The 14391-nt window shown below is 32.7% G+C and overlaps 1 protein-coding gene across 3 annotated transcripts; it reads left to right on the forward strand.

Annotated features, from left to right (window-relative positions):
• Positions 1 to 7896: 7896 nt before the first annotated feature.
• On the forward strand, positions 7897 to 10355 carry LOC108997087 (probable protein S-acyltransferase 15). 3 transcript variants are annotated; one of them, XR_004801878.1, is made up of 7 exons: positions 7897 to 8267; positions 8519 to 8595; positions 8738 to 8839; positions 8925 to 8990; positions 9413 to 9511; positions 9606 to 9701; positions 9838 to 10355. XR_004801878.1 is itself a non-coding variant. In XM_018973200.2 (7 exons), exons 1-7 carry the CDS (start codon positions 7995 to 7997, stop codon positions 9931 to 9933), a joined length of 825 nt encoding a protein of 274 aa, XP_018828745.1. In that variant the 5' UTR covers positions 7905 to 7994; the 3' UTR covers positions 9934 to 10355. The 3 variants fall into 3 exon arrangements, 2 of the variants coding, with proteins under 2 accessions (XP_018828745.1, XP_018828744.1); XM_018973200.2 differs by having other exon boundaries at positions 7905 to 8267; positions 8519 to 8611; XM_018973199.2 differs by having other exon boundaries at positions 7909 to 8267; positions 8519 to 8611; positions 9606 to 9937.
• Positions 10356 to 14391: the final 4036 nt, after the last annotated feature.

Below are 14391 nucleotides of genomic sequence, written 5' to 3' on the forward strand. Positions count from 1 at the left end.
CCGGAGTAGTCTTTGTTGGATATTGGTGGATCAGAACGTACAAGTTTTATTATTTTTAATTATTTAAATATGTAAATCGGTATAATTATCTATATTCATGTGTTGAATCAACCCACTGACACAAGTAATTTCTTTCTCCTGCTGACACAAGCAATTTCTTTCTGCTGACACAAGCAAAAAGACTGCTTTTTAAAAAAATACAACTAAGTGAATAAATGTCAGTAAATGCAGAACATCTGAATAATTATCTATATTCATGTGTCAGTAAATTCTTGTATCAGTATAAAATGTCAGTAAATGCAGAAGCTGCATGTTGAGTAACATGCTCTGACTTTTTTGATCCCTTTGATCTCCCTTTTTTGGTGAATAACATGCTCTGACTTTTTAATTCATTTGAAAGATTCAACAGTATGAGTAAAAGGGTACATAATTCCTACATTTTCATGCATTTAATTATGAATGCAATTGGAGAATCGAATCAAAGGTCGATATTCTGGAAATTCAAAGGCAAAGTATAGAATTCTTTACAAGTTATTAATTAAACACATTAATTCATTACAGATTCTCTCTCTTGTACAATATTTAATAAGAAAACTTCTGTGAAAGATTGCTGAAATTATTTCCTGTCATTATATATATATATATATATATCGATATATAATAGGAGCCATATGTCTGCAACAGGCCGGAGTAGTCTTTGTTGGATATTGGTGGATCAGAACGTACAAGTTTTATCATTTTTAATTATTTAAATATGTAAATCGGTATAATTATTTATATTCATGTGTTGAATCAACCTACTGACACAAGTAATTTCTTTCTCCTGACACAAGCAATTTCTTTCTGCTGACACAAGCAAAAAGACTGCTTTTTAAAAAAGTACAACTAAGTGAATAAATGTCAGTAAATGCAGAACATCTGAATAATTATTTATATTCATGTGTCAGTAAATGTTTGTATCAGTATAAAATGTCAGTAAATGCAGAACATCACCATTCTCAAAGAAAAAGTTTTTAAAAGGTCTTTTCCTCTGCAAAAAGATATTAAAGTAATAAAAAGATATTTACGCACACAAAATATAAAAAGTAGTATGTGCTACACGGATGTCAGGACACAAAATATAAAAAGCAGTATGCGCTACACGGAAGTCACACGGAAAAACAAGAAAATTACTGTTCATTCCTGTTCATTTGAGATAGGCTCTTATATAATAGAGATAGATATATATATATATATATTTTTTTTTTCCTTCCAATTGGCAGGGCTATACGTGATTAGAGTTTTGGCGAAAAGGTCTTGCAAAGGGAATATTATTGGTTGGAACGAACGTATATGATCAGACTCGGAGATGAATAGGCTGCTGATCATCAGTACTACTACATGCAGGTGCCAGGGAGTACCTGCAGACAACATCCGAGAATTCGAGGTGCTACTGCTCATGTATGACAGATTGTAGTTTGCCCAAAGTTAATTTAATTTGGCCCCACAAAAGGCACCAAAAAGAAAAAAGAACCACATAAATTTTTACTTGATTATTAGCATGTTAATTATATATGTAGCGCTAGCTAGCATATAATATATAAAGTAATATTATATATAATCGTAAAATATATAAATATTATATAATTATTTTGAAAAAAAATTAAGTTTATTATTAAAAAATTAGATCCTTTTTACGTAGATCCCAAATAACTTTTTTTTTTAAAAAATTGCGTAATGCTTGCTCACTACATAATTGTAAATATAATTTCTCGTAAATATATACTATCTTTCAATTAGATGGTATATGAGAATTTGTGTATAACCTATAAAAAAAAAAAAAAATTTTGATGTTTTATTTTAATATCCAAACCTGCCTGTTAAAACATGTATATTTATATTCTTCAAGTTATTCAACCCAAATTGATCTGCCAGTCTGCAGCATAGCATGTCTATATATATATAAATATATATATATATATGTCATGTCATGTACTGTGTGTTTAACTCTGATAGGGTTCTGCATGCTGTTCATGAGTACCTTCGCTATGTATATATATTATATAGAATATGTGTGTGTAAATTAATATGGAATCCAGTACTATATATATAAGAACTGAACCTAACTTGCTAGCTAGCTTGCCAGGGTGTGAATACATACAATTAATGTGATATCGATTAATTATACGAACCACAAGCTGGTCGATCAACTTCTTTTATCGGCTAACTTGAAAGCACAATTAATATTTGATCATATTTACATGAGTACTACATGAAAACATGACAAGTTTATGTTGCAATTAATAAATTCTAACTTTTTCTGTTAACAATATATATATATATATATATACATATTTATATACTAGTAAGGGCAACATGCCCTGCACGTTTGCCCAGTTGACCAATTTTATCATGTTTTAAATTTTTAACTATAAACGGACATAATTTTGTCTATATTTTTATAAATTTTTTCCTGTTTAGAACACATTATACATATGATCTGCATAATGTTTATAACTATAATACAACGACTTACAAGAACCAAGTCACAACTATATATAGATATTTTAAAGTATATATTACAAGAGCAACAAGTTTTAAAGGAGATATTTAAAACATTCAATTTGTTGTCTCATGAATGGCATTAAAAAATAGTACATTCATTTTGTTTTGGCCCAAATTTATAATCATATTAATAAAATTATTAAATTTGTTTAATTATAAGGGATTTTACTAATAAGAACATCAACATTGTTATTAATATCAAATTTATTACTAATATATTAATTGATATTTATTAATTGACATGAGGTGTCTAAAATAATTTATTTATTATTAAATTATATTAAATAACCTTACATCAAACATATTAAGTGATTTCTTCCAATAAATGTCTTCTTTTTCCTCCTCCAATTGAACAGTATATCAATTTCTCTTTGAGGTTTTTTCATTTAAATTTTTTAAATGTTTTTTATAGGAAAATTTACATAAGAGTTAATACTGATGATATTTGAAAATTTTAAGTATAATTTTTTATGTAGCAATATCGTTTCACCAAATCTCATTTTTTAAAGTAAATTATTGATGTTGCACGAATTTAACAATAAAACATAAGAATTAAATAACAATGTATCAAACATACAGATGTAAATGCATACATATAAGAATATAAACATAGATGATATAGTAAATATTTATATTTAAAGCAAGAAAATGAAAGATTTATTTTAAAAAAAGTCTCTAAACGGGACATTAAATTAACTAATCTAAATATGCCATACTCATAAATAGACTAAATATTACAAAAAATAAAATAAAATAAAAATACACTTCAAGTAAAAGAGATAAAAAAATACCGAAAAATAGAAGAGAAATAAATGAACAGTAAGAAAAGTACAGATGAACAAGTAGCAAAATGTTGTCGACCAAGATAAGAACTGAACAAGCTAATCCATGACAAAGAACATATAAAGAAACAAAATATAATTAAATTAAAATTTTATTTATTGAATGACGTTATAATAAAAAGTTAAGAATAAAAACAAACATAATAAACAAGACAAGCATTTATAAAATTGTAAACTGAACAAAGTATAATATTGTAGCAGACATAATTACATATCAGAAAATAGAAGACAAGCAAAAGAATTGTCCAAACAAAATAGACCAACAATAGGTAGAATGAGGAACAGCGAAATAAAGATACAAGCGAGATATCTATAAAAAATATATATATATATTAGCTAGTGAAATAAAACACAATAATTATGTAGTCGTATTTGTTAAGTAACACTATATTAATATATTAAGAAAAATAACATATATAATAAATAAATTCAATATTTATAGAATTTAAAACTAAACATAATAAAAGACAAAACGAAATGAAATTTCTTATTAAAAATGTTATTAATAACAATATTAATGGTATTATCAATATCACCATATTTATCGCTTGCACTGTAGGTAAAAATCACAGGAGGGACATACCTACTATTCCTGTTTACTACAATTCCTACTGCGCGCACTATAGGCAAAAATCATAGGCGGGACTCTACTATTGTCCTTGCTTACCACCATCCCTACAGTTCATTTTCCTTTTAATCCATTCATTTCAAACATACCCAAAAATCATCTCTCGCATAAAAACCCAATTTTCATTCATGATACATGAGCATGCATGAAACGATGCAATAAATGTCATGATGCCAAACACAACATAAATGCACACAAGCATAATTCAATTAAGTAAACAACACATTCTCACATCCAACTGACTCCCGTATTCCTCGGACTTAGAGTCCGGCACAACCACTTAGACTGTAGAAAATTTGTTAATGAAAAAATATATTCAAATCTTATAAAGTTCTTTGAAAAATTACTTACAGTGATGAAATATAATTTTTGAATGATCAAGGAGGTGCAAGAGGTGGCGGCATAACAACGTAATAGTGTATTTTGGACTATGGTTGTGTGTCTCAAAATGCCAAATTTTGAATAGAAACAATCTAAGACTTGGCATGGCTAGGGAAGCACTTAGAGGTGTTGTGAAGCAAATGGTGGTTGTGGTTAGTCGCGAGTGGCTGCGTGGGCAGCGGTTAGAGGCCAAAATATCCAAATCGAAAAATGAGCTAGAAGGGCTTCAACGGTACCAGATCGGAGCTGAGGTTGGGTGTTTTAGGTGGCTGGAGAGTCAATGGTAGTGTGGTGAAAAGATGGTGGCCAACGACATCACTAGAACGAAAAAGGGTCGCAGCTTGGATTCCTTTGTGGCGGTTGACGACGGCATGGGAGGGGCTGGGATTGGAAGGGGAGGGACGTCGGCCGGAGGGGAAGTTAATGGGCGCGGCGGTGTTGGCCACACTGGCATGCGGCGACGCACTGGAGGGGACGAAAGAATGGACGGGCCATGGCTTGGATTTCCTCATGGTGATTAACGGCGGCTCGAAAGTGGTTGAGATTGGAAGGGGAGGGATGCCGGACGGAGGGGAATAGAATGGGCAGGGCGGCGTCGGCCACGCCAACGTGTAGCAGCGCACTGTAGAAGATGAAGAAACTGACAGGAGAGAGGGGGGTGGGGCTCGCATGAGAGAGAAACCAAGGGCAAAATGAAAATTTAAGAATAGAAGTTGGGGTAAAATGGAAAAAGACCAAGGGTAAAACTAAAATTTGGGAATAGAATCACGGGTAAAATGAGAAAAAAAAAATTTTTAGATGAAAATAACGTTTATCTATATTCGCACTTATATATTTATATATATATATATATATCTCCTTTATCTTAAAAGCGTGTATAAAGATGAACAGGAGTGAATAGTACCGTCCAAAACCAAAACCAAAACCACGGCAAAATCAAGCAAGACCGCGTCCTCTCTCACACGGCAAAATCGCAAAATCACACGGGAAAATCACAAATCTCGTCACAAATCACAGACCGAAGCAAAACCACAGCAAATCCTCCATAAAATCATCACAAAAATACACGGTAAAATCATAAAATCATCGTAAAATCTTCACAAAAATACCACAAATTAACAAAATCACCACAAGGCAAAATCACAAAACCGCAAATCTCGTCCCTCTCTGCATCCTTGAACGAAAACCACAGAGACAAAACAAAAATACCACAAGGAGATATGGGCGTCCGTGAGGCCGGAGGATATGGGCGTTCGTGGGAGCAAACGGCACGGAGATGGAGGCCGAGCTCGCTGGAGGGGGATGGCCGGTGGGAGACGAGACTACCATGGAGGTGGTGGCGCCGGAGGATGGCGTACGGCGGCGCAGCAGTATCAAACCCATTCGCGTTGTGCACAGCCGAGAGAGAGGAAGAGAGAGCGTGAGAGAGGGAGACCGGTGTGGGAAGACTCGCCGGAGTGAGGTGGTGCCGGTGGAAGAGGCGGTGAGGCTCACCGACGCACGGCGGCGTCGGGCTGGGCAGCCGAAGATTCGGCTGGGAGGAGAGGCAGCGTACCGCGTACGCGTGAGCCGAGGGAGGAGAGAGAGAGGGGAGGGAAAATTGTGGGAGAAAAGAAAATATATAGGAATTTATTCACTTCTTTCATTTTGGGATCTTCAAAATGATTTAACAATAAAAAATTAAAATAATGATTAAAATATACATAAATATTAATTTAATTAAAAATATTGAAATAAATTAAATAAATAATAAAATTTTATTAAATATTTTTAAGAAATTAATCTCAATTCTTCATTTTAAATTTTTAGATTTGATCTAACAATAGAAATTTAAACATTAATTTAAACTAATTTACTAAATAATAAAATTTAAACAATAATAAAATTTTACTAAATATTTTTAAGACATTAAAATTATGTAAATAATTAAAATTTTAACATAATTTAAATATGATAATATTCTTAATTAATTAAATTAGACAAACGTGCGTGGGGAAAATGTTAGTTTTTAGGTTTTAAATTACAACCCTTCATCTTTATTCTTCAGATTTAATCTAACGATAGAAGTTTAAATATTGATTTAAACTAACATAAAACAAATAACTAAAATATAAATATTTTACCATACACTTAAAATTAACTTTAATTTATAAAATATTAATTTTTCATCATTAAGTAAAAGATAAAATTTTACTGAATATTTTTAAGAGAATAATATTATATCATACACTTAAAATCAATTTTAATTTATAAAATATTATTTTTTCATCATTAAATAAATGATAAAGTTTTACTGAATATTTTTAATAGATGATGAATATAATTTAATAAATTACTGAATATAATCTAAATTCCATAATAAATAATGAATATAAATAAATAATAATTTTATTCATATATATTAAATTATTTTAATATTAAAAATTATTATTTATTTATTTTTTCAATTAAGCGGACATGGCAAACGTGCTTTGCACGTTAGTCACCGCTAGTATATATATATGTGTAGTAGATCTTGTGTCGTGGTTCCCCGGCCGGCCCAGTATTCCCCTTAGACTCTGCTATCGATGCAACTGCTTGCACGAACTTCATCAGTAACTCTGATTGTTTGAACTTGGTGGCAATTAATTGTTAACTTGTACCATTTTCTTCAATGTGCTACCCTCATTTCCTCCAAAACCACTAAATTAATTACGTAGTACTGTGGGTTGTTGGTATCATGAATGTGCTCACCAAAAAATGCATGCATGCATGCTAAAATTATTTATGGTTGTCCCCAAACCAAATAAATGGTCGTAACAACAGTGTACTGTGATTGTTTGAGACCACAAATTAATGTGGTGAAAGACAGCTTGTGCAGAGGATAATCTTGATTAGTACTGCGGGCATGGCGAAGCTTATAAAAGACGACGACCGAGACAAACATGATTTTGCTGTGTTGTTTGAGACGACAGGTGTGATGACGTTTTAATCCGTCCATTTTGTTTCTCTGAATTAAAAATGATAGAAGAGATAATTGGAGGTAGTTTTCCTAACTAGACGTGATTACAGTTGCATTCTATCTAAACAGTGAGAAGTCGGATTTGAGGCTGATGCCTTGTTCATCTAAACCTAACCCTATAAGCTATTATGTTTAGAAAAATTCTTTTCATCAGCTATTATTCACTATTAAAGATTCACACATCCCACATCCTGTAAAAAATATCTTTATATTTTATGAAAAGCATTCTCACACCTTATGAAAAAGTTAAGTGTAAGATATAAGTATGAATAGTAACTAATTCATAAAATTTTTCTTGTGTCTATAAGTCCCAACTCTTGACCATGCACAACTTATGAGAAAATCATGGCCAGCTGGTATATCAAAGCCCATGTCAAGGGCTGAGGCCGAGCCCATTCTATGTAGAAGTTTGGGGGCCCAAGGGACATCAACAAGAACAATATTGGGCAATGTAAGGCCCAGTCTAATTGTCGGACACCTAGTAGACTTCACAAAATCACGGACCCCACTTTCGCCGATTCTTGAATTTTCAGAAGCCGCTGAACGTCCAGCAGCCAGCTCGTCTTCCAGTTCCGGGGTTCTACGCCCTAAGTCCCAAATGAAGTTCGAAAGATTCCTCTCGATCCCAGTCTCTGCGGTGTTTCTGTTAACGGGTTTTGTCTATTACATCACAGTGTTCGTTTTCGTCGAGGACTGGATCGGGTTACGGAGCTCAGCTGGTTCTTTGAACGCAATGATGTTCACTCTTTTGTGCTTTCTCTGCCTTTTCTCTTTCTTTGCTTGTGTTCTCATTGACCCTGGTCAAATTCCGGCTTCTTATGTCCCTGATGTTGAAGAAAGTAGGCGATCAGATGAAGAATCCCAGAAAAATGTGAGTTTTTCGTGCTTTAATATGTGAATTGTAATTTGAATTTAGGTTTTTTATCCTAATTTGTTTTTTTAATGGGAAAAATGAGGAAAATATAGGAATTGTTTAGACTAATGATTTAATTAGTCGCGTTTCCTTTTGGAAGAATTTTGAGATGTCCTTTGTTGGCTCGGTTTCATTTCGTTGCCAAGAGAATATAAGAAAGAGGAAATTATGATTCTGACTCTTATGCTCGGATACATGATTTCTGATAGGGTGCTCAACTGAGGCAATGTGACAGGTGTTCTACATACAAGCCTCCTAGGGCTCATCATTGTCGGGTCTGCAGAAGGTGTGTTTTGAGGATGGTAGGTTAGATTATATAATTTTTAGCAAGTGACATGATATTTCCATCTTTTGATTCATGACACTACAGTAAGGAAGGTGATGAAATGTACGATCTAAGTTTCTTTTTCTTCTGAAATTGGTGCCAGGATCATCACTGTCTTTGGATAAATAATTGCGTTGGCTATTGGAACTATAAGCCCTTTTTTATACTTGTCTTATATGCAACTATAGGTAGCATCTACTCTACGGTATGTTTTATCCAGTTTTTCCTTTCATTTGTTTTAATGTATTCAAGTTGCCGTAAGCTATAACCAACTCTCTTTGCATTCTTAGTTTACAGTAATAATATCTTCATTTCAAAAGGACTTTGGCGGAAGGGCACCCCTCAAGGTTTTTTATGTGAGTATCTAAGTATCTACATCTATCATGTTTCTGGTGAAGCCTCTTTTTGGGTTATCTGGCTCATAAATTAACCAATTGACGTGTTATATGTTGTTTGGTGTTAGAAAATCCCCCCCAACCACCAAAAAAAAAAAAAAAAAACTCATACACCATTGAAAGAAGGTGTACGAGTTTTTTCATTGAAAAAAAAAACTCGTACACCATTCAAATATGGCTGTAGATGGGAAGTAATGCCACGGATTAGGATATCAGCTTATCATTTTTCATGGATGCCTGTTATCCTTCAGCAGGTCTTGTGGCTGCTGTTATGAGTTGAGAATTTCAGGAGCCTGCTATTTAGTTGTTGACCCTTGCTTTAGTCATTAAGCTTTCAATTTATATCAATAATGCTCAAAAAATTGTGAAAGCTTATAATTTAGGTTATTTGCGGAGCAGTGATGATTGGCTTGAGTGCAACGCTTGGAACTCTTTTGGTTTGGCATATCTACCTTATCATTCATAATATGACAACCATAGAGGTAGGTAAAGGTTGCTAGTTTCCAAAGCTGGATATGTTATCAATGTGTTTTGAGTAGTAATTAAGTTAGTGTCTCATAGTTCATATTCTACCAGTATTACGAAGGAATACGGGCATCGTGGTTGGCACGGAAATCTGGTCAGAGCTATCAACATCCATTCAACCTTAGTGTTTACAGAAACATTACTTCGGTCTCTCTCTCTCTCTCACCCCTTTTCTGTGCCCTGGGTGCTGGCTCTACATTTCACTTCTCAAGACTTATATTTCCACATTTCAATTATATCTGTAATCTGTCAATATGGTAACCTGTATATGCCTTTTGTTCAGGTCTTGGGCCCAAACATGCTGAAATGGTGGTGCCCCACCGCTTTGGGCCATCTAAAAGATGGTCTTACCTTCCCTGTTTCACGTGATGGTTCCTAAATTTGTTCGGCCTCCACTCTGTTTGGAGTTAACTTCTCATGCCTGTTATTCAGCTTATAGAGGAATTAAGAGTTCCGTCATTTTTTGTCTTCTTAATGTGCAAAGAAGCCTGAAGCTGACTTGGAAGTGACTAATTTTTATTATATGGATGCGAGCATGATATGAGGGTTCAATTACATACACCAGAAAGTTGGCACACACTTTGATGGTTAAGTCTGTTGTTGATGAAGTCTTAAGTTCATCGTTGTTGATGGAGTACTGCAAAATGAAGTTCTTGCAAAACATGATTGGATATGGATATTGTTAGGTTATAAATTTTTTATGGAGCACGCATACACGAGATAACTTTATGTTGTTGCCATGGAGATGCTGTTTATATTGTTGACAAGAGTTTCCTTTGTAAAATAAGTAATTCACTTTCATTACACGGATTATCTGCTATCCACTACTGTTGAATTTTCATTTTTAAGAAATGAAAATTGCTTTGAAAGACTAGGGGAAGATCGATGATCATCCTAGCCATTCCAACACTATTAATAATGTTTAGAATGAGAAAGATAAATCGAGTGAATTTTATACTATTTATTATACTTTTATTAGATTTAGGTGCTGTTTGAATAGTGAGTTGAGATGAAAGTTGAATAAAATATTATTAGAATATTATTTTTTAATATTATTATTGTTTTAAAATTTGAAAAAGTTGAATTGTTTATTATATTGTATTGGAATTTGAAAAAGTTGTAATGATAAGATGAGATGAAATATTTTTTATATCCAAACGTATTGATTTGATGTGTCTATTTTTTTCTAACTTTTGAGCCGAATTTCTTGAGTTATCATGCATGATGGATTCGATCCAATCCTATTATAATCAATTGTTATTCAGGGTCATGATGGCGTTTTTGGCATTATGTTTGAATGCAAAAATAACATTTCAACTTGTTTATTTATTTTTTGGTGGTTTCGAAAGACTTTTTTTGTTTTTTTCCTGTTTTATGGCTCATCCCAAATGGTGGAGAATGGAAATATCTATTTCTAAATTGTGTAGATTAACCAACCTCTTTTGCTAAAGCTGCTTTCCCAGAAATACTGTTTTTTATGGATCATTGCTGGTGCTCTCAACTGTTTCATGATTATGCTACTACTATGATTTGATATGAGAGCAACCAAGTCCCGAGTGTTTGGACTTTAGAGGACACGACTTTGTACTGCATTAAAATTTGAGTTCCTGTTGGGTCAGTCCGGCTGATGTTGGGTGTTTAACAGCCTCCAATGACAACATGTCACGTATGAAGTTTTACATTAGAGACAATAGATCTGATTTTATGCGCCATTAAATTCTCTCATGGTGCCCCGGCTTCCTCTCTCTCTGTTGGGAGTATTAAAGCAGATTCTATAGAATTCCCACTGCTTCCGTCATTACCAATATTGCACTGGTTTTGTTTCGATCCATTTTGGCTTCTGGGCTTTTATTTGTTGTGCAATGTGCAATTATTTTTCCCATTTTACTCTCTGCTTTGTTGAATGCCACGAGAAACCCAAACCACCACCTCCGTACAAAACCCAAACCACCGCCGCAGTAGTAAAAGAAGACCCCTCAAACCCCACCCCCACCCCCACCAAATGGAACTAACAGATTTGCAAAGCAACACTAACACCACTCGCCACCATCAGCAACACCAAGACCATCATTATCATCACCCACAACAGAACCAGTCCTCTAATTCCCACCTTGTGGCCCCTTTTGATGGTAGATCGGAAGGACCCTTCAGGGGCTCCATCTCCATCCAAGCTGGCCTCTCCACCCACGGTGGTTCAGATCCGACTCCCAAGCCTCCACTGTCCCTCCTCGCCCTCCTCCTCCACTGCCCCTCCTCACTTCGTCGATGCCTCGCTTGCCATTGCTACCAGATCCGACTCCCAACCCTCCACCGATCCGCACCCCTCCTTAACTCCATTGCCCATCCTCTCGACTGGTGATTCTTGTAGCAATTATACTCTTAAGGTCTAAATAACGCTTCTTTAGAGCAATTCAAATCAGCCCTTTCTGGTTTAACAAAATTTAAAAAATAAAATAAAAGAGTAATTATGCTTACAACTGTGAAGTTCGTAACTGTCGCGTAATCGCTTTGAAAAAGAGTGAGGTTCACTATTAAAAAATTAATTTTTTTCATGTGAGTCCTATGTTTTATTCATTTTTTTCAAAACGATTACGCAATGGTTACGCAATTCACAGTTGTAAGTATCTTTTCTCAAAATAAAATTAGCATAAAGGGTAACTAAACCGGCTTCATTAATAGTATTTTCATTGGCTTGGTTAAAGTTCAATAATAATTAAATTTTAGTCAATATATGTCAAAAAATCGCCACATTAAATTGGGTATTTCTATAAAATTTTAAACTTCTGCTATAGTGATTCTCCAAATTTGTTGGTGAACAGTTGGTTAGCCAAATATTAAAATATTCAATTCTCATTTCTCTCACAAAATATATAAGTATTTTTTATAATTAATAAATTTGGTTCGATTTATTATTATTAAATATAAAACTTGATAAAAATAAATAAATTAGTTAATATTAATTAGAATATTAATTATTAAGTTAATTATAATGATAAGTTAATTATAATATAATTATTATTAATACTAATATTTAATAAATTTGATGAATATAAATATTAATTTAATTAGAATATAATAATTATTATTAATATTTAATGTTAATTTAATATTTAATAAATGTAATAAATATTAATTTAATTTAATTATAATATAATTATTATTAATATTAAATTGGTAGAAATATAAAATGTGATACAAATAAATTAAATAAATAATTATTAAATTAATAATATTTTATTATTATATAGAGAATAAATAACTAATCTAATATGAAGATTGAAATTAAATGGAATAGATAAATATAAAAAAATGTAATATTAATTAAATTTTAAAAATAAATTTAATCAAACCAATGAAAATGCTTTAAGAAGTCCTCCGCCCCTTCCTCCAAGTTGAAATCATCAATCACAATTTGAAATAATAAAATCATCAATCACCAGGCTTCGGTGGAACAGGGAGAGAGAGGAGATTTTTTGCAGGGGAGGGACGGACTTTTACAAGATTATCTGTTGTAGACATGAACATGGGATGGGAAATAGAATAGCTACGTGGCACAAATCTATTGCTTGGCTGTTGTTTGAGGAAAGATAAATGCTTTTGTGTCCGGAATGACATTTTTTTTTATTTAATGATTAAGAACGTAATTTTTAACGATGTTATAAATGTTTTATTTTTTTAAATATTTATGATGATTAAAAAAATATATAAAAATAAAAATAATAAAAATAAAAAAAGTACTATTCAAGATTCAAGTTCGGGATCTTTTCGATAGCTGTAGTAAAACTCTTGAGGAAAAGCAATAGACTTGTTGGAAGTTTTTCTCTTAAAATTTTCCTAGAATAAATGAACGCGATTTACACGTGGAAAGCAACACGCCGGTTTGGCTATTTTATTTTATAATGTGATTAGCTAGATTCTATCAAACTAATAACAATATATATATATATATTTATGTATATATTAGTTTATGGCCAATTTCATGGGTCAATTTGCATAATGCCTTCTACTATTGTGTATCTATCCCAAATTGTGTTTATATACATTATATACACGTGTTTAGTGACTTACTCTTGCAAAAAGAACAAAAAAAAAAAAAAGATTTTCATTAAAATATTGTTGCCATTAATTCTATCGGGAAATCATTATCTCTATGTATATAATTAAAAATAGATGTATTAAATCATCGAAACTAATAAACTATAATGCCTTTCATCCGCAAAGCTGGGCTAGTGCGGATGACGATTGCCATAAACATATATATCGGGGAGACGTGGACAAATGTTAATTAATTATCATCTATTACTTCTAAAGATCACGGACTGTATATATCGTGAAATTGTAATGATCATGATCATGACTTTTAATGCTAAAAATTGCATAACAGATTGGAACGAAAAAAAAAAAATCATTCCTGACCTGCTATGACGATTTGGACTTTGATTAGTATAGTTTAGAAACCCCAACATGATCTAGTGAGACTGTGCGTACATCTATGATAGTGAATGAAAAATAAATACTAAGAATATAAAATTTAAATGGACGCACGGATTTACATGATTCAACATATTTCTTACATACTATGGAGGTTAAAGCTCTATCATGTACTTATTTATAGTCTCTATAATATGCTTATTTATAGTCTGTCATGATCTCTCATACTCTTTGTACAATAGAGATTAGAGCTCTATCTTTTTCGTAGAGATCTCTTATCATTGGAGCTTCTGTCATAAGGTTAAAGAAGTTGAAGAAGTGGTCGAAGTCCCCCTAAAATCTTCTAGCTATTTCCTTTTATATACTTCTCTTTTTGCATGCCTTTAGGGAGTAGTGAGAATTTGCC

The sequence above is a fragment of the Juglans regia genome, chromosome 7, assembly GCF_001411555.2.
Source record: "Juglans regia cultivar Chandler chromosome 7, Walnut 2.0, whole genome shotgun sequence".
NCBI classification, from domain to species: Eukaryota; Viridiplantae; Streptophyta; class Magnoliopsida; order Fagales; family Juglandaceae; genus Juglans; species Juglans regia.

Coding starts and splice junctions, on each gene's coding strand:
- LOC108997087 (XM_018973199.2), top strand. CDS start 7,995: ATGAAGTTCGAAAGATTCCTCTCGATCCCAGTCTCTGCGGTGTTTCTG. Junction 8,268..8,518: donor ATGAAGAATCCCAGAAAAAT/GTGAGTTTTTCG, acceptor GATTTCTGATAG/GGTGCTCAACTGAGGCAATG. Junction 8,991..9,412: donor CACCCCTCAAGGTTTTTTAT/GTGAGTATCTAA, acceptor CTTATAATTTAG/GTTATTTGCGGAGCAGTGAT.